This window comes from Babylonia areolata, chromosome 27 (genome assembly GCF_041734735.1).
Source record: "Babylonia areolata isolate BAREFJ2019XMU chromosome 27, ASM4173473v1, whole genome shotgun sequence".
Taxonomy (NCBI): Eukaryota; Metazoa; Mollusca; class Gastropoda; order Neogastropoda; family Buccinidae; genus Babylonia; species Babylonia areolata.
Genome location: NC_134902.1, coordinates 1,150,390 through 1,172,435, shown reverse-complemented (window position 1 = coordinate 1,172,435; position 22,046 = coordinate 1,150,390). Strand labels below are relative to the sequence as shown.

The 22,046-nt window shown below is 42.3% G+C and overlaps 1 protein-coding gene across 3 annotated transcripts; it reads left to right on the top strand.

Moving 5' to 3' along the window:
• Window positions 1-115: 115 nt before the first annotated feature.
• LOC143301023 (uncharacterized) lies at window positions 116-19,978 on the top strand. 3 transcript variants are annotated; one of them, XM_076615022.1, is made up of 8 exons: window positions 116-217; window positions 5,958-6,127; window positions 10,006-10,162; window positions 11,224-12,002; window positions 13,053-13,184; window positions 14,071-14,167; window positions 14,479-14,703; window positions 17,395-19,978. In XM_076615022.1, the coding sequence occupies exons 2-8, from the start codon at window positions 5,963-5,965 to the stop codon at window positions 17,643-17,645; spliced, it is 1,806 nt and encodes a 601-aa protein (XP_076471137.1). In that variant the 5' UTR covers window positions 116-217; window positions 5,958-5,962; the 3' UTR covers window positions 17,646-19,978. The 3 variants fall into 3 exon arrangements, with proteins under 3 accessions (XP_076471137.1, XP_076471138.1, XP_076471136.1); XM_076615023.1 differs by lacking the exon at window positions 116-217 and adding an exon at window positions 524-889; XM_076615021.1 differs by lacking the exon at window positions 116-217 and adding an exon at window positions 1,958-2,589.
• The last annotated feature ends 2,068 nt before the right edge of the window (window positions 19,979-22,046 follow it).

Below are 22,046 nucleotides of genomic sequence, written 5' to 3'. Positions count from 1 at the left end.
TGTGTGTGTGTGTGTGAATGTTTGAGTGCTTGTGAATTTGTGGACTCGGGCCTATTTCATGATTTGCTATCACTATCTACTGAAATGATTGTTATTGTCGTTGAGATGATTTGTTATGGAGCGCGGAGTACATGTTCTCCCCTGAATACAGACATCAACACTAGTTTGTCTGTGCCTGAGGTCTATTTGGCGTCGCTTTGAGCAATTCCTTATTAAGGTAAGTAATTTCAGACTGATAGCTCCAGGCGATATATAAATGTCTTCAGTTCACGTTATAATAGCTAAATTAGTCAGCGAAGATCAAATCGCGCTTCACAGTTTGTGACCTACATAATAAAGTTCCAGGTTCAAAGGACGAGCATCGTGTCAGCGCCATAGATATGTGTTCAGACCGATTAGTCAAGGCATAGACACTAGATTTTGTGTGTGTGTGTGTGTGTGTGTGTGTGTCTGTGGGCAAGGCGTGACCCAGACCAAGGGAAGCAACTCACTGAAAACACGATCTGCAACAAATAACACTGGAAATGAAGCCTGTTTCGGACAGATGCTTTGATTATGAAGGTCATCTACTCTGGTCACGTCCTCTGAACGTGGACACCTGCTATCAGTGTTATGCAATTCCTCTGAACAGTCAATGTATGTTTGGGACACATGCAGGCAGGTGGTCTCTGTACTCTTCCGGTACACCAGTACGCTTTGGATTGTTTCGGTACAGTATGTACCGATAAAAACCGGATGGGCCAAGACACGTTATGTAACGCTGGTCACAGCATGGAGGTCTGGAATCTGACTGCACTCAGCTTCACTTTAAATCGCTGTTGCAGGCTGTTTCAGGCTGTTTCTCTTTAACACTGGTTGACGAGACTGCCGTTTGAAATAAAAGAAAACGGTAAGTGTTCAGTTTACATGTGTGTCACGTTGTGTGTGTGTGTGTGTGTGTGTGTGATGTGTGTGATGTGTGTGTGTGTGTGTGTGTGTGTGTGTGTGTGTGTCATGTGTGTGTGTGTGTGTGTGTGCCCCGGGCCGTATGTGTATGTTAGACGAGTCAAGTCTCACACGTCTAATATCACTTACAGTGAAAAGACGTTAAACTAAAGAACGAAGAAGTCTCACACGGTGTGTGTGTTTGTGTGCCGTGTGTGTGTGTGTGTGTGTGTGTGTGTGCGTGTGTGTGTGTGTGCCAGTGTGTGTGTGTGTGTGTGTATGCCCTGGACCGTATGCGTACGAGTATGTTTGTGAAGTCTCACAGTGTGTGTGTGTGTGTGTGTGTGTGTGTCCTGAACCGTATGCGTACTAGTATGTTTGTCAAGTCTCACAGTGTGTGTGTGTGTGTGTGTGTGTGTGTGTGTGTGTGTGTGTGTGTGACACTGAGCTCTGTGTGAGTGAAATGCGCCGACGCGCGCGCGTCCAGTCCGTCAGTGTCAGTGCCGTGTGTGTGTGTGTGTGTGTGTGCCCCCAGTGACAGTGTGTGCGTGTGTGTGTGTGTGCCGTGTGTGTCACGGTGTGTGTGTGTGTGTGCGCCCAGTGGCTGTGTGTGTGTGTGTGTGTGCCCAGTGGCAGTGTGTGTGTGTGTCTGTGCAGGCTGAGGAAGGGATGTGGATGTGGGTGGAGACTGAGGCTGCATGAGAACTGGACTATTTGTCAGCCAGTCACGAATTTTGCTTCGTATTCACGGCTCTGTGCCATGGAAACTATTGCCACTGGATGAATTCATTATGGATTTAAGACTTCATCAGATAAGGGGTTTATTAACTGTTATCATTAATAGCTGTTATGTTTGTTGGTGTTATATCTTTATGCTTATTTTTTTCATTATCACCTAATTAAAAAAAAAAATTTTTTTCATGTGTGGTACACATGTACTTTGGCCCCACAGACAACTCACCACGCAGTGACGTCCCTTGCCCCAAACAACACCCATGTACTGTAAACAACTTCAATACAGCATGAGTTCAGTTCCAGAGACCGTATCGACATCTTCCATTCCACCAAACACGCCAATGCTGTCACTCTGGCCTGGACCACAGGTCTCATTGAAGGATATCGATTTTCCACACATCTGACTTCCGTTGCCCAAGTTGGGAGTGCCCGGTCTGGGAATTACACATTGATCTAAAAATATTTGTAGGCCACTGTTTCTGATGTCGTTACTTGTGTGAGTCAGCTGCGGACATGGCTCCAGTCTGCTAAAAAGGAAACATTTCACTGATTTTAAACTTTAATTGTTTGGTAATTGTACGGAGAACTTCACTCGGCATTGAAGGAGGAAGTTGATCAAGTTGATGGTGATTGCGAAATGGACGGGGGAAAGTTGAACTGACGCACGTCATGTGCAGTTGTTATGTGTCCTCGGTTCGACCCTATGAGATTCAACCTTGCAATTCTTTGGACAGTGATCCCGAGACTCAGCTCATCAAACATCAGTCGGTTAATTACACTGCGAGGCAGTGAAATAGTAAACTGTTAATGAAGTGGGTTTTCGCCCAGATTACAGTTGGCCAATATAAATTGTGCTCGTGCGCGCGCGCGTGCGCGTGTGTCACAGGTGGTGGTTTGTTTTGTTTTAAACTTGGGAAAGGCGACGGCAGGGTAAGCCCTTCAAGCATGTGCTTGTGTGTTTGTGTTTGTGTGTGTGTTTGTGTATGTGTGTGTGTATGCGTGTGTGTGTGCGTGCGTATCTCTGTGTGTATGTGTGTGTTGTGTGTGTGTGTGCGTGCGTATCTCTGTGTGTATGTTGCTCTGTGTTCTTATTTGTGCTTACTTTTCTAGGTCAAATACAGAATACTTTATTATCTCAATAAGAGAAATTCAAAATAATTTTCTTCAGATGGTTTTTAAAGTAAGTCACATTATATGAGTACTATAAAAAAATTTTAAAAGAATTTCCCATAAGTATTTCAGTGTTTCTGTGAGGAAACACAGTGAATCAATATTAGTGAACTGTTGTGTCACAAACCAAATATTCCTTTTTAATAACTGAGAAATTAACGATTAAATAAAGACTCCAGATAATTCTCCAATTAATCGGTCAGTCAGCCACAAATCCATTCATTCCATTAGTCAGTTAATCCACCAGTTTGTCACTCAGATCAGTCAGTTCTGTAATTAATCATCAGACAGTTCTGTAATAATTATCAGACAGTTCTGTAATAATCATCAGTCAGTTCTGTAATGATCATCAGTCAGTTGTGTAATAATCATCAGACAGTTCTGTAATAATCATCAGACAGACAGTTCTGCAATAATCATCAGTCAGTTCTGTAATAATCATCAGAAAGTCAGTTCTGTAATAAATCATCAGTCAGTTCTGTAATAATCATCAGACAGTTCTGTAATAATCATCAGACAGTCAGTTCTGTAATAATCATCAGTCATTCTGTAATAATGATCAGACAGACAGTTCTGTAATAATCATCAGACAGTCAGTTCTGTAATAATCATCAGTCAGACAGTTCTGTAATAATCATCAGACAGTCAGTTCTGTAATAATCATCAGATAGTTCTGTAATAATCATCAGTCAGACAGTTCTGTAATAATCATCAGACAGACAGTTCTGTAATAATCATCAGACAGTCAGTTTTGTAATAATCATCATAGTTCTGTAATAATCCTCAGACAGATGATCATCAGACAATCAGTTCTGTAATAATCATCAGATAGTTCTGTAATAATCATCAGTCAGTTCTGTAATGATCATCCGACAGTCAGTTCTGTAATTCTGTAATGATCATCAGACAGTCAGTTCTGTAATGATCATCAGACATACAGTTCTGTAATAATCATCAGATAGTTCTGTAATGATCATCAGACAGACAGTTCTGTAATAATCATCAGATAGTTCTGTAATGATCATCAGACAGACAGTTCTGTAATAATCATCAGACAGACAGTTCTGTAATAATCATCAGACAGTTCTGTAATAATCATCAGACAGTCAGTTCTGTAATAATCATCAGATAGTTCTGTAATAATCATCAGACAGTCAGTTCTGCAATAATCATCAGACAGTTCTGTAATAATCATCAGACAGTCAGTTCTGTAATAATCATCAGACAGACAGTTCTGTAATAATCATCAGTCAGTTCTCCAGTCAGTTCTGTAATAATCATCAGACAGTCAGTTCTGTGATAATCATCATACAGTTCTGTAATAATCATCAGTTCTGTAATAATCATCAGACAGACAGTTATGTAATAATCATCAGATAGTTCTGTAATAATCATCAGACAGACAGTTCTGTAATAATCATCAGACAGTCAGTTCTGTAATAATCATCAGACAGTCAGTTCTGTAATAATCATCAGTCAGTTCTGTAATAATCATCAGATAGTTCTGTAATAATCATCAGTCAGTTCTGGAATAATCATCAGTCAGTTCTGTAATAATCATCAGACAGACAGTTCTGTAATAATCATCAGATAGTTCTGTAATGATCATCAGACAGACAGTTCTGTAATAATCATCAGTCAGTTCTGTAATAATCATCAGATAGTTCTGTAATGATAATCAGACAGTCAGTTCTGTAATAATCATCAGTCAGTTCTGTAATAATCATCAGACAGTTCTGTAATAATCATCAGTTCTGTAATAATCATCAGTTCTGTAATAATCATCAGTCAGTTCTGTAATAATCATCAGACAGTCAGTTCTGTAATAATCATCAGACAGTTCTGTAATAATCATCAGATAGTTCTGTAATAATCATCAGATCTGTAATAATCATCAGACAGTCAGTTCTGTAGCAAATCATCAGACAGTTCTGTAACAAATTACCAGACAATCATTTCTGTAATAATTCACAAACCAATCAACCATAAATTGGTCAGCCAGTCAGTCTGTTTAAAATCAATCAGTTTTAGCCAGTGAGGCCATCGGCTCTTGGTTGGTTAGTCTGTATCACTCGGTCACTTTTAGTTGGTTGGTCTGTATCACTCCGTCACTTTTAGTTAATCAGCTGTAACTCAGTCAGCCAACAGCCTAACCACCACTAACGTACAGTGACCAGGTAATCAGCTGAACTACAGCCTCTCAGTCTGTCTGCTGCATGGTTTGTTGGTCTGTTGACGTGTGATGAGTGATGATGGTAATGACGATGTGTTGACGATGACTGCATGGTTTGTTTGTTGGTCTGTTGACGTGTGATGAGTGATGATGGTAATGACGATGTTGATGATGACAGTTGATGATGGAGATGATGATAAAAGTGACAATGGTGAAGAAGTTGATGATGATAATGATGGATGTGATGATGGTGGAGATGACTGACTGTGATGATGATATGATGGAGACTGATGGTGATGACTGATGATGATGGTGACGATGACGATGTGTGCAGACAGCATGGGGCACAGTGAGCAATGATGCTGATAATGACTGATGATGATGGTGATGACTGATGATGTTGATGATAAAGGTGATGATGATGATGACGACAGCGATGTGCACTGACAGCATGGTGCATAGTGAGCGATGATGTTGATGATGTCTGATGATGATGATGATGATGACGACGACAGCGATGTGTGCAGACAGCGTGGTGCATAGTGAGCGATGATGATGACTGATGATGGTGACGATGACAGCGATGTGTGCAGACAGCATGGTGCACAGTGAGCGATGATGTTGATGATGACTGATGATGGTGATGATGACGATGACGACAGCAATGTGTGCAGACAGCATGGTGCACAGTGAGCGATGATGATGACTGATGATGTTGATGATGACGATGACGACGACAGCGATGTGTGCAGACAGCATGGTGCACAGTGAGCGATGATGATGACTGATGATGGTGATGATGACGACAACAGCGATGTGTGCAGACAGCATGGTGCACAGTGAGCGATGATGGTGATGATGACGATGACGACGATGTGTGCAGACAGCATGGTGCACAGTGAGCGATGATGATGACTGATGATGGTGATGATGACGACGACAGCGATGTGTGCAGACAGCATGGTGCACAGTGAGCGGCGGAGGAAGGCGGGTGCCAAGGGAGAGCAGTCAGTGAAGAAAGTTCGCACAGCCCCCACCAACACCTCCCTCCTGCCCCCCTGCAAGGTGTGTGGGGAACCGGCTGCCGGATTTCACTACGGCGCCAACACCTGTGAGGCCTGCAAGGTGAGGCCAGGTGTCATGTCATTGTAATGTATAACGCTATGTGTCAACACCTGTGAGGCTTACCAGGTGAGGCCAGGTGTCATGTCATTTTAACACAGAGCATTATGTATCCATTATAACATAGAGCATGATGTATTCAGTATAATACAGAGCATTATGTATACAGTATAACACAGACCATTATATATCCAGTATAACATAGAGCATTATGTATCCAGTATAACATAGAACATTATGTATCCAGTATAACATAGAGCATTATGTATCCAGTATAGCATAGAGCATTATGTATCCAGTATAACACAGAGCATTATGTATCCAGTATAACGGAGCATTATGTAGCATTATGTATCCATTATTACATAGAGCATTATGTATCCATTATAACATAGAACACAGTGCATCCATTATAACAGGGCATCATGTATCCAGTATAGCATAGAGCATCATGTATCCAGTATAACATAGAGCATTATGTATCCATTATAACATAGAACACAGTGCATCCATTATAACATAGGGCATCATGTATCCAGTATAGCATAGAACATTATGTGTCCATTATAACATAGAACACAATGCATCCATTATAACATAGGGCATCATGTATCCAGTATAACATAGAGCATTATGTATCCATTATGATATAGAACACTATGATTCCAGTATAACATAGGGCATTATTTATCCATTATAACATAGAGCATCATGTATCCATTATAACATAGAGCATAATGTATAAATTATAACATAGAGTATCATGTATCCATTATAACAGAAACTGAAACACTATGCGTCCATTATAACATGTAACATTATGTATCCATTATAACATAGAGCATTATGTATCCATTATAACATAGAGCATTATGCATAAATTATAACATAGAACACTATGCGTCCATTATAACATACAGCCTTATGTATCCATTATAACAAAGAGCATTTTGGCACCATCACCTGTGAGGGTAGGTGTCATGTCATTGTAACACAGAACAATTATGTATCCATTAGAGCATTACATATCCATTATGACATAGAACATTATGGACACCAAAGGTGAGGACAGGTGTTGTATCCATTGTAACAGAACATTGTGGACACCAGGTGAAGACAGGTGTTGTATCCATTATAACAGAACATTGTGGACACCAGGTGAGGACAGGTGTTGTATCCATTATAACAGAACATTGTGGACACCAGGTGAGGACAGGTGTTGTATCCATTATAACACAGAACATTGTGGACACCAGGTGAGGACAGGTGTTGTATCCATTATAACACAGAACATTGTGGACACCAGGTGAGGACAGGTGTTGTATCCATTATAACAGAACATTGTGGACACCAGGTGAGGACAGGTGTTGTATCCATTATAACAGAACATTGTGGACACCAGGTGAGGCCAGGTGTTGTATCCATTATAACAGAACATTGTGGACACCAGGTGATGACAGGTGTTGTATCCATTATAACAGAACATTGTGGACACCAGGTGAGGACAGGTGTTGTATCCATTATAACAGAACATTGTGGACACCAGCTGAGGACAGGTGTTGTATCCATTATAACAGAACATTGTGGACACCAGGTGAAGACAGGTGTTGTATCCATTATAACAGAGAACATTGTGGACACCAGGTGAGGACAGGTGTTGTATCCATTATAACAGAACATTGTGGACACCAGGTGAGGACAGGTGTTGTATCCATTATAACAGAGAACATTGTGGACACCAGGTGAGGACAGGTGTTGTATCCATTATAACAGAACATTGTGGACACCAGGTGAGGACAGGTGTTGTATCCATTATAACAGAACATTGTGGACACCAGGTGAAGACAGGTGTTGTATCCATTATAACAGAGAACATTGTGGACACCAGGTGAAGACAGGTGTTGTATCCATTATAACAGAACATTGTGGACACCAGGTGAGGACAGGTGTTGTATCCATTATAACAGAACATTGTGGACACCAGGTGAGGACAGGTGTTGTATCCATTATAACACAGAACATTGTGGACACCAGGTGAGGACAGGTGTTGTATCCATTATAACACAGAACATTGTGGACACCAGGTGAGGACAGGTGTTGTATCCATTATAACAGAACATTGTGGACACCAGGTGAGGACAGGTGTTGTATCCATTATAACAGAACATTGTGGACACCAGGTGAGGCCAGGTGTTGTATCCATTATAACAGAACATTGTGGACACCAGGTGATGACAGGTGTTGTATCCATTATAACAGAACATTGTGGACACCAGGTGAGGACAGGTGTTGTATCCATTATAACAGAACATTGTGGACACCAGCTGAGGACAGGTGTTGTATCCATTATAACAGAACATTGTGGACACCAGGTGAAGACAGGTGTTGTATCCATTATAACAGAGAACATTGTGGACACCAGGTGAGGACAGGTGTTGTATCCATTATAACAGAACATTGTGGACACCAGGTGAGGACAGGTGTTGTATCCATTATAACAGAGAACATTGTGGACACCAGGTGAGGACAGGTGTTGTATCCATTATAACAGAACATTGTGGACACCAGGTGAGGACAGGTGTTGTATCCATTATAACAGAACATTGTGGACACCAGGTGAAGACAGGTGTTGTATCCATTATAACAGAGAACATTGTGGACACCAGGTGAGGACAGGTGTTGTATCCATTATAACAGAACATTGTGGACACCAGGTGAGGACAGGTGTTGTATCCATTATAACAGAGAACATTGTGGACACCAGGTGAGGACAGGTGTTGTATCCATTATAACAGAACATTGTGGACACCAGGTGAGGACAGGTGTTGTATCCATTATAACAGAACATTGTGGACACCAGGTGAGGACAGGTGTTGTATCCATTATAACAGAACATTGTGGACACCAGGTGAGGACAGGTGTTGTATCCATTATAACACAGAACATTGTGGACACCAGGTGAGGACAGGTGTTGTATCCATTATAACAGAACATTGTGGACACCAGGTGAGGACAGGTGTTGTATCCATTATAACAGAACATTGTGGACACCAGGTGAGGACAGGTGTTGTATCCATTATAACAGAACATTGTGGACACTAGGTGAGGACAGGTGTTATATCCATTATAACAGAACATTGTGGACACCAGGTGAGGACAGGTGTTGTATCAATTATAACAGAACATTGTGGACACCAGGTGAGGACAGGTGTTGTATCCATTATAACACAGAACATTGTGGACACCAGGTGAGGACAGGTGTTGTATCCATTATAACAGAACATTGTGGACACCAGGTGAGGACAGGTGTTGTATCCATTATAACAGAAAATTGTGGACACCAGGTGAGGACAGGTGTTGTATCAATTATAACAGAACATTGTGGACACCAGGTGAGGACAGGTGTTGTATCCATTATAACACAGAACATTGTGGACACCAGGTGAGGACAGGTGTTGTATCCATTATAACAGAACATTGTGGACACCAGGTGAGGACAGGTGTTGTATCCATTATAACAGAACATTGTGGACACTACAGGTGAGGACACGTGTTGTACTTGGCATGGATAGAGACTGAGATGGGTACCCATTGTGGACACCTGTAAAATCATCACAAATACCACCAAAAATGTAACAGGACGTGAGCAGGGAGATAACCATCACTGAAGAAACATTTTGGAATGAGTTGTTTCCCATCATATCACTGACCGTCATTTCACTCGCAGGCTGGCTGCCTTTTTTTTCTCTGTGAATAAGCAGTTGTCACACCGTTGGAAAACAGTGAGACACCATTGAAAGTTGGGTGACAGAAGAAACGAGTGCGTCAGTGTACCATTTTTTTGTGGTCAGAATGATCAACGAACACTGTTGTACGAGCAGGGATTTTTCCGGAGAACGCTGGTGCGAGGGCGAGGGTATCAGTGCGTCAAGGGAGATGAAAAGTGCAGCGTGGTGCAAGCTGGGAAGACGGCAAAGACAAAGATCTGTGCCCAGTGTCGCCACCTCAAGTGTCTGGCTGTGGGCATGTCCCCTGGAGGTGCGTGCCCTGTTTCACTGGGTTGTGGTGATCAGATAGATGTATTATGTTGCTGTTTAGGTAAAAAGATGAATGTGTGCCCGGCAAGACGAGGCTGTGCAGATGGAGATGGTTCATGTGTGTGTGTGGTAAACTTTAACTTTGTCATTTTCTCTGGAAATACTTTGTCTGCCAATACCAAATTTGGACTGAAAGTTGTGGGAAAAAAATCTTCACAGTCTTACCAGTAAACGGTTGTAATTCTTCCAGATGAAGCAGGATGAAGCTGTATTATCAGGTCATGAATGGTTTATTTTGTTGAGGATCCGGATGCAGAAAAGGCTGGGTTTGAAGATGGCATGACCTCATTTTTTCTTGTTCAAAATTAAAAGAAACGAAATACAAATTCAGGACAGAACACATACAGTGACACTAACTACATCATTGACGTGTTTACTGCATGTGAATATTTTAAAATGGATACTGAATGAATTGGAATAAACATAAAAGAAATTGAATGGACCATGTCACAGTTTTGGAGTGTTACTACACCTGTCGAACATGAATCTCCTTTACTGTGGACTTTAAAAAATTTCTTAAATGCCCAACATATACCAAAATAACATGATTTAAACAGCTTTATCACTTTCAATACTGCAATCAATTCATCACGCTTAAAAAAAAAAAGAGCTTAATTGTTAATATTTGAATGTCATTCATAGATGTGCAATAGTGCTGTGACTAAAACCATTTCTTTCCACCCGAACGTGCTTGGTTCGAATGTCCTTTTATGCCCCCCCACACCCCCCCTGCCACGCCCCCTTTCTTTTTACTTGAAGCTTCATAATAACAAATACAGAACACATTTTAACGATTAAAATAAAAATCTAAAAAAAATCATTTATTCATATCATTTAAGTGCATATCACAAGTGAGTCATGAAGGCCTTACCTCTCTTGTTATCAATATAATTCATGAGTGTTCGTGTATGAATGTTAACGTATGCATGTTGATGCATCGATGTTGATGTATGCATGTTGATGCATTGATGTGGATGTATGGATGTCAATGGTCGTGTCCAGCCATCAAGACAGGCCGCTACACCCATGCCAAACGTACCCAGGACATCCTGGAGTACAAACAGGTCATGGGGTCAGCCAGCAACAACCACCACCAGTCCTCCACCTCTGCATCTGCTGTGTCGCCATCTGGTGCAGATGTGGCGTCATCATCCACCGCATCCGCTGTGTCTTCATGTGAGGCAGACAGACTGTTGTCATCATCCACCTCAGACAGTGTGCCGTCCTTTCATTCACTGACATCTCTCACCGCCTCAATGTTCTCACCACCAGGTGTCAGCACCGACTCCCACAGTTCTTCTTCATCCGCCCTTTTCTCGGACAGCCCCCCCACCACCATCCCTTTCTCCGTCGCCCACTCCCCTGCACCCACTGATGCGTTAACAGCTTTCCTCAATCCAGCGCCCGGTGAAACGAGTGGTGTCGTGTCTCCTGTCGCTGTGACTCTGCGTGCCGACAGACGCCAGGCTGTGACGTCAGTGTCTCCCACCCCCTCAGCTGGCAGTGCCCACTGTGTCCCTCCAGCCTGTGTCCCAAGCGTTGTGGGTCAGTCCATGTCTGTGGCGGGGGAGGCGGGACGTGGCGACTCCTCATCCCCGGATCTGGCTGTGCTCACTCCCTTGTCCAGCGCCTCGTCCTCAGGGGAGAGCACTGCGGGGGACCTGAGTGATGCAGAGTGCAGGGACCTGACGAATCACCTGGTACAGACCCACAAAGTGCTGTACAATGACTGCTACAAGCTGAGCCCCGACAAAATGCTGCAGGCACAGAGGAACTGTTTTGTGAGTGTTCACACCTGCCTGTCTGTTTCTTTGTCTTCTTTGTTTTCTGTGTGTTGTTTTGCTGTCTGTGATGTGTGTTGTTTTGTTGTGTGTCAGTGATCTGTGTTGTTTTGCTGTGTGTCAGTGCTGTGTGTTGTTTTGTTGTGTGTCAGTGATGTGTGTTGTTTTGCTTTGTGTCAGTGCTGTGTGTTGTTTTGCTGTCAGTGCTGTGTGTTGTTTTGTTGTGTGTCAGTGATGTGTGTTGTTTTGTTGTGTCAGTGATGTGTGTTGTTTTGCTGTGTGTGATGTGTGTTGTTTTGTTGTGTGTCAGTGCTGTGTTGTTTTGCTGTCAGTGCTATGTTGTTTTGCTGTGTGTCAGTTATGTGTGTTGTTCTGCTGTCAGTGATATGTGTTGTTTGCTGTGTGTCAGTGACATTGTTCACATGTCCCCCCACCCCACCCCCACATTCGGTGTGGAGCAATCCCGGCAGTCCTTGCAGAGTGATTAGTGTCAGTTTTGTCCCCTTGGCAGTGTGTTGTGTGATGTCAGGACAAGTGTCAGTGTGATGTCAGGACAAGTGTCAGTGTGTTGTGTGATGTCAGGACAAGTGTCAGTATGATGTCATGTCAAGTGTCAGTGTGTTGTCAGAACAAGTGTCAGTGTGCTTGTGTGTTGTCAGGACAAGTGTCAGTGTGTTCTGTGTTGTCAGGACAAGTGTCAGTGTGTCCTGTGTTGTCAGGACAAGTGTCAGTGTGTTGTCAAGTGTCAGTGTGTTGTCAGGACAAGTGTCAGTGTGCTTGTGTGTTGTCAGGACAAGTGCCAGTGTGTTGTCAGGACAAGTGTAAGTGTACTTGTGTGTTGTCAGGACAAGTGTCAGTGTGTTGTCATGTCAAGTGTCAGTGTGTTGTCAGGACAAGTGTCAATCAGGACAAGTGTCAGTGTGTTCTGTGTTGTCAGGACAAGTGTCAGTGTGTTCTGTGTTGTCATGACAAGTGTCAGTGTGATGTCAGGACAAGTGTCAGTGTGTTCTGTGTTGTCAGGACAAGTGTCAGTGTGTTCTGTGTTGTCAGGACAAGTGTCAGGCCCAGATCGAGGTCTTCGGTCCCCTGGGCAGCGTGTCAGAGGAGGAGTACCAGCACCTGTACCAGACCACCGGCATCGATGTGGACGGTCGTCAGACCTTCATCAGTCAGTTCACTGAGGTACACACACTGCACACACACACACACACACAGAGAAGGAGGGAGGGAGAGATGAAGGGAGAGGGAGAGAGAGAGAGAGTGAGTGAAAGAGACAGAGAGAGGGAGGGGGAGAGAAAGAGGGAGTGAGAGAGAGGGAAGTAGAGAGAGAGAGAGAGAGGGAGGAGAGAGAGAGATAGAGAGAGTTAGAGGGGGAGAGATGGATGAGCAGTGTAAAGATAGAAGCTGAACCAGAGGTACGAGATGTGTTTCTAAGAAGACACGCACAGTTCCTTGGCCGCCTTCATGTCCACTGCTACACTGCAGATATGATCATGGCAAAGAATACACACTTCCAATTTCCCCCTCTCTGTAGAACACGCACACGTGCTCTGACACACATGAAACGATAGCACACATGCCTGTCACTCTTTCTGTGTGTAACTGTTAAACGTGTTTGATTTTGCCCTCATTATGTACACAGCTTTTAAGCATATGTTTCCTCCACAATCAAAACATTTGACCAAGCGTCTGATTGTGATGTGCTTAGACCCATCATTATCTTGTGGCCATGGAGCAGATAATAAAATGTATCATTATCTTGTGGCCATGAGCAGATAATAAAATGTACCATTATCTTGTGGCCATGGAGCAGATAATAAAATGTATCATTATCTTGTGGCCATGAGCAGATAATAAAATGTACCATTATCTTGTGGCCATGAAACAGATAATAAAATGTATCGTTATCGTGTGGCCATGAAACAGATAATAAAATGTATCGTTATCGTGTGGCCATGGAACAGATAATAAAATGTATCATTATCTTGTGGCCATGAAACAGATAATAAAATGTATCATTACCTTGTGGCCATGAAAAAAAATGAAGATACGGAGCCCTGTGTTGCAGGTGATGGAAGAAAAGATTCGTCAGCACATCGCCTTTGTCAAAACTATCCCAGGGTTCTCGGCACTCTCTGTGGGGGATCAGATCCGACTGATCAAAGGTACGCCATGTGTAATGCTGTGTGTGGACCTGAAAGAAACACACACCCCCACCCCACCCCCGCACCCCCACACACTCTTCACTCACTCTCAGGCCCATATTGATCAAAATGAAACTGTGCAACTTTTCCTCAGGATGTTTTAAGCTTTCACAAAAATCATGTGATCTTTAGATAAAATGTTTTTACTTCCACTGATTGTAATGTCACTGCCACCACACGACCTTTTCTTTTGTAATGTTACAACCATAATGATGACAACACGAGTGACCATGTCTTTGTTCCAAGCTGGGTGATTGTCTTTCCTCGTGCAGACAGCCGCTGTGAGGCGTCCGTGTTGTTCCAGACGTACGGCTACAACGAAGAGTTGAAGGTGATGACTATGCCGTCCGGGGGCACGTTCTGCCATCACCAGATGGAGAAAATCTGTGGCAAGGAGCGCACACACTTGAGGTTACACTGCCTGCAGATTGTCAAGAACCTGGGCTTGTGCTACAGTGAAAAAGTCCTTCTGAAATGTCTGATGCTCTTCACTCTGGGTGGGTGCTGCTGTTTTCATGTCAGTGTAGACACACTGTTTTCATGTCAGTGTAGACACACTGTTTTCATGTCCGTGTTCATGTCAGTGTAGACACACTGTTTTCATGTCAGTGTAGACACACTGTTTTCATGTCAGTGTAGACACACTTCTTCTGCTACTACTGCCGTTCCCTGATAACTAAAAATATTACATTTTGCACATTTACCTAAGAAAATGCATGTATGCATTGTGTTTATGTGTGTGTATAGTTTGCTTTGTATATGTGTGTATGTAACTTTGATTTGATGTGGTACATATAATATGTGTTTTTGAAAGCATCCAGAGCAGTTTTCTGGTAGAGTGCTATATAGTTATCCATAATCATCATAATTAGTAGTAGTAGTATTTAGCAAATGAAAATGGTAAACCATGTTCATCTACAGTGCTATACAGCTATCCATAATCATCATTATTAGTAGTATTAGTATTTAGCAAATGAAAATGGTAAACCATGTTCATCTACAGTGCTATACAGCTATCCATAATCATCATTATTAGTAGTATTAGTATTTAGCAAATTAAAATGGTAAACCATGTTCATCTACAGTGCTATATAGCTATCCATAATCATCATTATTAGTAGTATTAGTATTTAGCAAATGAAAATGGTGAACCATGTTCATCTACAGTGCTATATAGCTATCCATAATCATCATCATCAGTGTTAGTAGTATTAGTATTTAGCAAATGAAAATGGTAAACCATGCTCATCTACAGTGCTATATAGCTATCCATAATCATCATCATCAGTGTTAGTAGTATTAGTATTTAGCAAATGAAAATGGTAAACCTTGTTCATCTACAGCGCTATATAGCTATCCATAAACATCATCATCAGTGTTAGTAGTATTAGTATTTAGCAAATGAAAATGGTGAACCATGTTCATCTACAAAACTATCTCTGAGAGAGAGATGTAAATACTGCATGCTGCAACCAAACGGATACATAACACTGTACACAAGTGTAAGCACAGTATGTAGTTGAAAACTAAAAATAACGAATAAGGACTGTTGAACTAATATGAAACAGATGTTAACTCACTCGGGATGACAAGTTTTCTCCCGTGCTTTTCCCCAGAGACGGCCCATTTGTAAGGGTTTGGAAAAAAATTACCAAAAATACAAAATACAGAGTAAGAAAATGAAACTTTCAGAACTGGTTTATTACGTGTTGAGCTATTACATATATAAAAAAAACAACAACAAATTTCTCATCATTTTTACAGTTTTGCCATATGTAGAAAATACTGCCAATTTTTCACCCCTAATCACCATACCCATGCTCGCTTCCTGCATTAAATTCGCTTTCTTCTTCGTCATCATCCACCTCTTCAATGTCCGACCCTTCAGTTTGTAGCATTTCAAGTACTTCAGCAACCCTAAAACGTTGCCGTCGCTGCCTTGTTCGCTTCACATTTTGAGAAGAGCCCACTTTGCTAACAGGCTGGCACGCAAGCAGACGACCGGTCAGTGACTTTGTCAGCGTGTGTGCGAGACGGGCCACACATGGCAGGCTGACCAATCATACCATTCGATTGTGGAGCGACCCAGAATAGCGCACTCTGCTTGGCTAATCACAAAATCACGTGTACAGCGCGTGATGGATTTTTATTTCTTGAAAATGCTATTCCATTCCGTCGTCTGAAACCAAATACATTTTAGGTATGAATGCTTATGCATTCCTTCGTCCGGAGAGAGTTTAATTACACATACTTAACCGTGACCCAACTAGTGCAGACTCCGGCAGGGGTCTGACATTCCTGTCCTGTGCAAACTACTATCCGCCTATGCGGAGAAAACGAAAGCATGCATTCCTTCGTCCGGAGAGAGTTAAACATGCAAGATAGGTAAAGAAAGAAAACAAAAAAGAAAGAAAAAAATACATATATACCAAAACCCTAAATGGGAATTACTAAAGAAACTTGTTCTTACAATGATGGCTGTGACAACGGAGGTCCACAAACTATATAACTCAGTATATGTTAACCAGTAGATAAATCTAATACCGACATAATGTTCAATATCATATAGACACCAATGCAAAACAGACACAGGTACAGTGAAATTTATCACATCCTTTTTTCAAGTAACTAATAACGTTTAAAAAGGTTGACTTTTCAGAAATCAGGTAAGTCGACCATTGCGTAAGTCGACTGTTTTGGGGGTGTGGGGGGTCCCTAAGGGGTCGGCTTATCAGGGGTCAACTGTTTGTGACACAGTGTGTGATGTGTGACTCAGTGTGACACAGTGTGTGATGTGTGACTCAGTGTGACACAGTGTGTGATGTGTGACTCAGTGTGACACAGTGTGTGATGTGTGACTCAGTGTGACACAGACAGTGTGTGATGTGTGACTCAGTGTGACACAGTGTGTGATGTGTGACTCAGTGTGACACAGTGTGTGATGTGTGACTCAGTGTGACACAGTGTGTGATGTGTGACTCAGTGTGACACAGTGTGTGATGTGTGACTCAGTGTGACACAGACAGTGTGTGATGTGACATTGTATGACGCAGTGTGTGATGTGTGACACTGTATGACACAGACAGTGTGTGATGTGACAGGCCAGGACGTTGACGACCCCCAGACAGTGAGCGCCCTCCAGTGACACAGTGTGTGATGTGTGACACAGACATTGCGTGATGTGACAGGTCAGGAGGACGTGGACGACCCCCAGACAGTGAGCGCCCTCCAGTGGCGCATGGCACAGTGTCTGGTGTGGCTGCTGAAAGACAACGGCCGTCCACATCCCTCTCGCTTCTTCGCCCACATCATTGCCGCATTCTGCCACATGAAGGAGCTCAACAAGGTCTTCTACGACTGGGTCAAAAGCGAGCCCTTCGCTCACTATGCTCAGTTCAAGAACAACAGACTGCTGGCCGAGTGGTTCTCCAGCAGCTGAGGACCGAACCACTGCACCTCGGAAACAGACACCACTGCACCATGGCAACCGACAGACACCACACCATGATAACAGGCACCACCGCACCATGGCAACAGGCACCACCGCACCATGGCTGTTGTGCACCACCGCACCATGGCAACCGACAGACACCACCACACAGACACCACCACACCATGGCAACAGACACCACCACACCATGGCAACAGACACCACCGCACCATGGCAACAGACACCACCACACCATGGCAACAGACACCACCACACCATGGCAACAGACACCACCACACCATGGCAACAGACACCACCACACCATGACAACAGACACCACCGCACCATGGCAACTGACAGACACCACCACACCATGGCAACAGACACCACCACACCATGGCAACCGACACCACCACACCATGGCAACCGACACCACCACACCATGACAACAGGCACCACTGCACCATGGCAACCGACAGACACCACCACACCATGGCAACAGACACCACCACACCATGGCAATAGACACCACCACACCATGGCAACAGACACCACCACACCATGGCAACCAACAGACACCACCACACCATGGCAACAGACACCACCACACCATGGCAACAGGCACCACTGCACCATGGCAACCAACAGACACCACCACACCATGGCAACAGACACCACCACACCATGGCAATAGACACCACCACACCATGGCAACAGACACCACCACACCATGGCAACCAACAGACACCACCACACCATGGCAATAGACACCACCACACCATGGCAACAGACACCACCACACCATGGCAGCAGACACCACCACACCATGGCAGCAGACACCACCACACCATGGCAACAGACACCACCACACCATGGCAACCAACAGACACCACCACACCATGGCAACAGACACCACCACACCATGGCAACAGACACCACCACACCATGGCAACCAACAGACACCACCACACCATGGCAACAGACACCACCACACCAGGACAATAGGCATCAGACATCTGACAAGGACACTTGTAACAATGTATCTTCTGTCATGCCAGCTCTGCTGAACTCAGAGATGTTTCAAACCAAAGGTGGAATGGTTTGTGGTGCAGCACATTGGGACACTGTTCCGTCCACTGTGATGACTGGTCTGTCCAGAGAAATCAGGCTCTACTCATTGATTTATTTCCTCGTTTCATGATACAATACCTGACAAAATTTCGGAAGGTCTCTTCCCCGAACCAATAAATTGTAATATTTACGGCTACCTTTTTGTACTGAATATAGTGAAGTCCAAAAGCTGGGCAGCTGCATTCTCATATTACTCTTTATTTGTTTGTTTGAGTTTGGCAAGACAGTTTTCATCACTTTTAATAAACCTGTATTGGAAAGGAAATTTGTGGTCATGTAATACTTTTCTCTAAATTCAGCATATGACATAAGGTTATCGTTTTCTTGATAAAGATCTGCAACATTACAGATGCCCTCTCATATCCATTCCCTTTTATTTAGCTCAAGATCATTCAAACCAAACTTGTTATAATAAAATATTGGTTTGGCCAACATTTGTGCTTCATTTTGTGGCCAAATTGTGTTTGCAGAATCTTTAAAGGCATTAAAAACATCCTTCCAAAACTCATAGCAAGTAAAATAATTTGGTCTATATTTATCAATATCTTGAATTTGAGGATGCAAAAAGATAATTACATTTTTCCATTTAAGCTTTGAGGTTTTTTTTTATTGTTCTTATCGAACTCAACCATAATTCCTAGAATTCAAATGCAGAGAATAAAAATATATGGTGAAACAGGATCACCCTGCCTACAACCTCTCAAAACTTCAAACCACTGACATGCTTATCCATTAACTATTACAGATGACTTAATATTTTTGTAAGATATTTCAATCCAAGAGCAAATATCTTTGCCAAAGCCAAAAGCTTTTAGTACTTTTGTCATAAATGTCTGATCCAAGGAGTGAAATGCTTTCTCTAAATCAACACAGAGCAAGAGTCCTGGTAAATTACTATCAGTGAGATAAAGAATTGAATCATAAATAAGTTTAATGTTATCTCCTATGCATCACTCACTTACAAATCCTGACTGATCTTTGATTATGAGAGTTTGCAATTGTCATTTTATTCTGGAAGCAAAACCAGAAGAACCGTTGTTAGATGAGTCAGCAGTTTATTATGTATTCTTTTGGTTTGCCTTCTGTCAGTGTACATGTTATGATACTTTCTTTGTAAGTATTTGATCATTCCTTTTTATCGAATCCTTCATTAAGTGAAATGACAATAAAACACGGACTCTTTAAAAAATTAAAATAAATAAATAAATAAATAAATAAAATAAAAATTCACACAGAAATCGGTCTGTTCTGGGACTCTTTCCATTTTTCATGTTTTAGAGCGAGTCCAGCTTTCTCCATAGTGATTTTACCATTTCATGATAAATGTGAAGATAACTATGCACTGATTTATATCTTATGTGAAAAAATACAGAACAGTCCATGCATTCCATGATGTGTGTAAAACAATATAGAAATGTGCATTTGCTGTCATACACTGTACCACGTCAAACTGATGCAAACCAGGCCTATCTGTTGGCTCTTCTCGGCCAAAATTTATCGCGGCAACTCAGTGATACGACACCTCGCCATCAGATCACTGTCTGCTAGCCAATGAAATGCCGTTTCCGGCAGGAGATAAACAATCATTCTCAATGGCCGCCATTTTTCAGCTAAGTGACATTATCGATTTGCTCCGTCTTTGCCAACCTTTCATGCCTTAGAAATGTTATTTCCATGCACGTTTGCTGTTTGTTGCGGCTTTCCGGGACATTTTTGTCTCGGGATTCATATATCTTACATCATACTCCTCATTTTCACGATATGTGTGAAACTATATATATATATATATATACCTGTGCACTGATTTCTGCCATGTCATGGCGTTTCTATGAAACACTGTAGAACTGTGCACTGATTTCTGTCATGTCATGACTTCTGTGAAACACTATAGTATAGACTTGTGCACTGATTTCTGCCATGTCATGGTGTTTGTGTGAAACACTATAGAATTGTGCACCGATTTCTGTCATGTCTTGACTTCTGTGAAACACTATAGTATAGACCTGTGCACTGATTTCTGCCATGTCATGGTGTTTGTGTGAAACACTATAGAATTGTGCACCGATTTCTGTCATGTCTTGACTTCTGTGAAACACTATAGTATAGACCTGTGCACTGATTTCTGTCATGTCATGGTGTTTGTGTGAAACACTATAGAACTGTGCACTGATTTCTGTCATGTCTTGACTTCTGTGAAACACTATAGTATAGACCTGTGCACTGATTTCTGCCATGTCATGGTGTTTGTGTGAAACACTATAGAACTGTGCACTGATTTCTGTCATGTCTTGACTTCTGTGAAACACTATAGTATAGACCTGTGCACTGATTTCTGTCCTGTCATGGTGTTTGTGTGAAACACTATAGAATTGTGCACCGATTTCTGTCATGTCTTGACTTCTGTGAAACACTATAGTATAGACCTGTGCACTGATTTCTGCCATGTCATGGTGTTTGTGTGAAACACTATAGAATTGTGCACTGATTTCTGTCATGTCTTGACTTCTGTGAAACACTATAGAATTGTGCACTGATTTCTGTCATGTCTTGACTTCTGTGAAACACTATAGAATTGTGCACTGATTTCTGTCATGTCTTGACTTCTGTGAAACACTATAGTATAGACCTGTGCACTGATTTCTGCCATGTCATGGTGTTTGTGTGAAACACTATAGAACTGTGCACTGATTTCTGTCATGTCTTGACTTCTGTAAACACTGTAGTATAGACCTGTGCACTGATTTCTGTCATGTCATGGTGTTTGTGTGAAACACTATAGAACTGTGCACTGATTTCTGTCATGTCTTGACTTCTGTGAAACACTATAGAATTGTGCACTGATTTCTGTCATGTCTTGACTTCTGTGAAACACTATAGAATTGTGCACTGATTTCTGTCATGTCATGGTGTTTGTGTGAAACACTATAGAACTGTGCACTGATTTCTGTCATGTCATGACTTCTGTGAAACACTATAGAATTGTGCACTGATTTCTGTCATGTCATGGTGTTTGTGTGAAACACTATAGAACTGTGCACTGATTTCTGTCATGTCACGATGCATTTGAAGCACGATGTATAGTTAATGTCCAGTTCATATATATATATAAAAAAAAAAAATTCAAATGTGTAAACCATTTCTTGAAAAGCTTATCAAGATATAAAGTCAGGTGATGGTGGTTGCAAAGAAAAACGATAATATATTACTTCACCACACGCACTGTGACAGACAAGCAAAACAAGGTTATCACATGGACTTACTTTGTGAAGACAGGTGGGT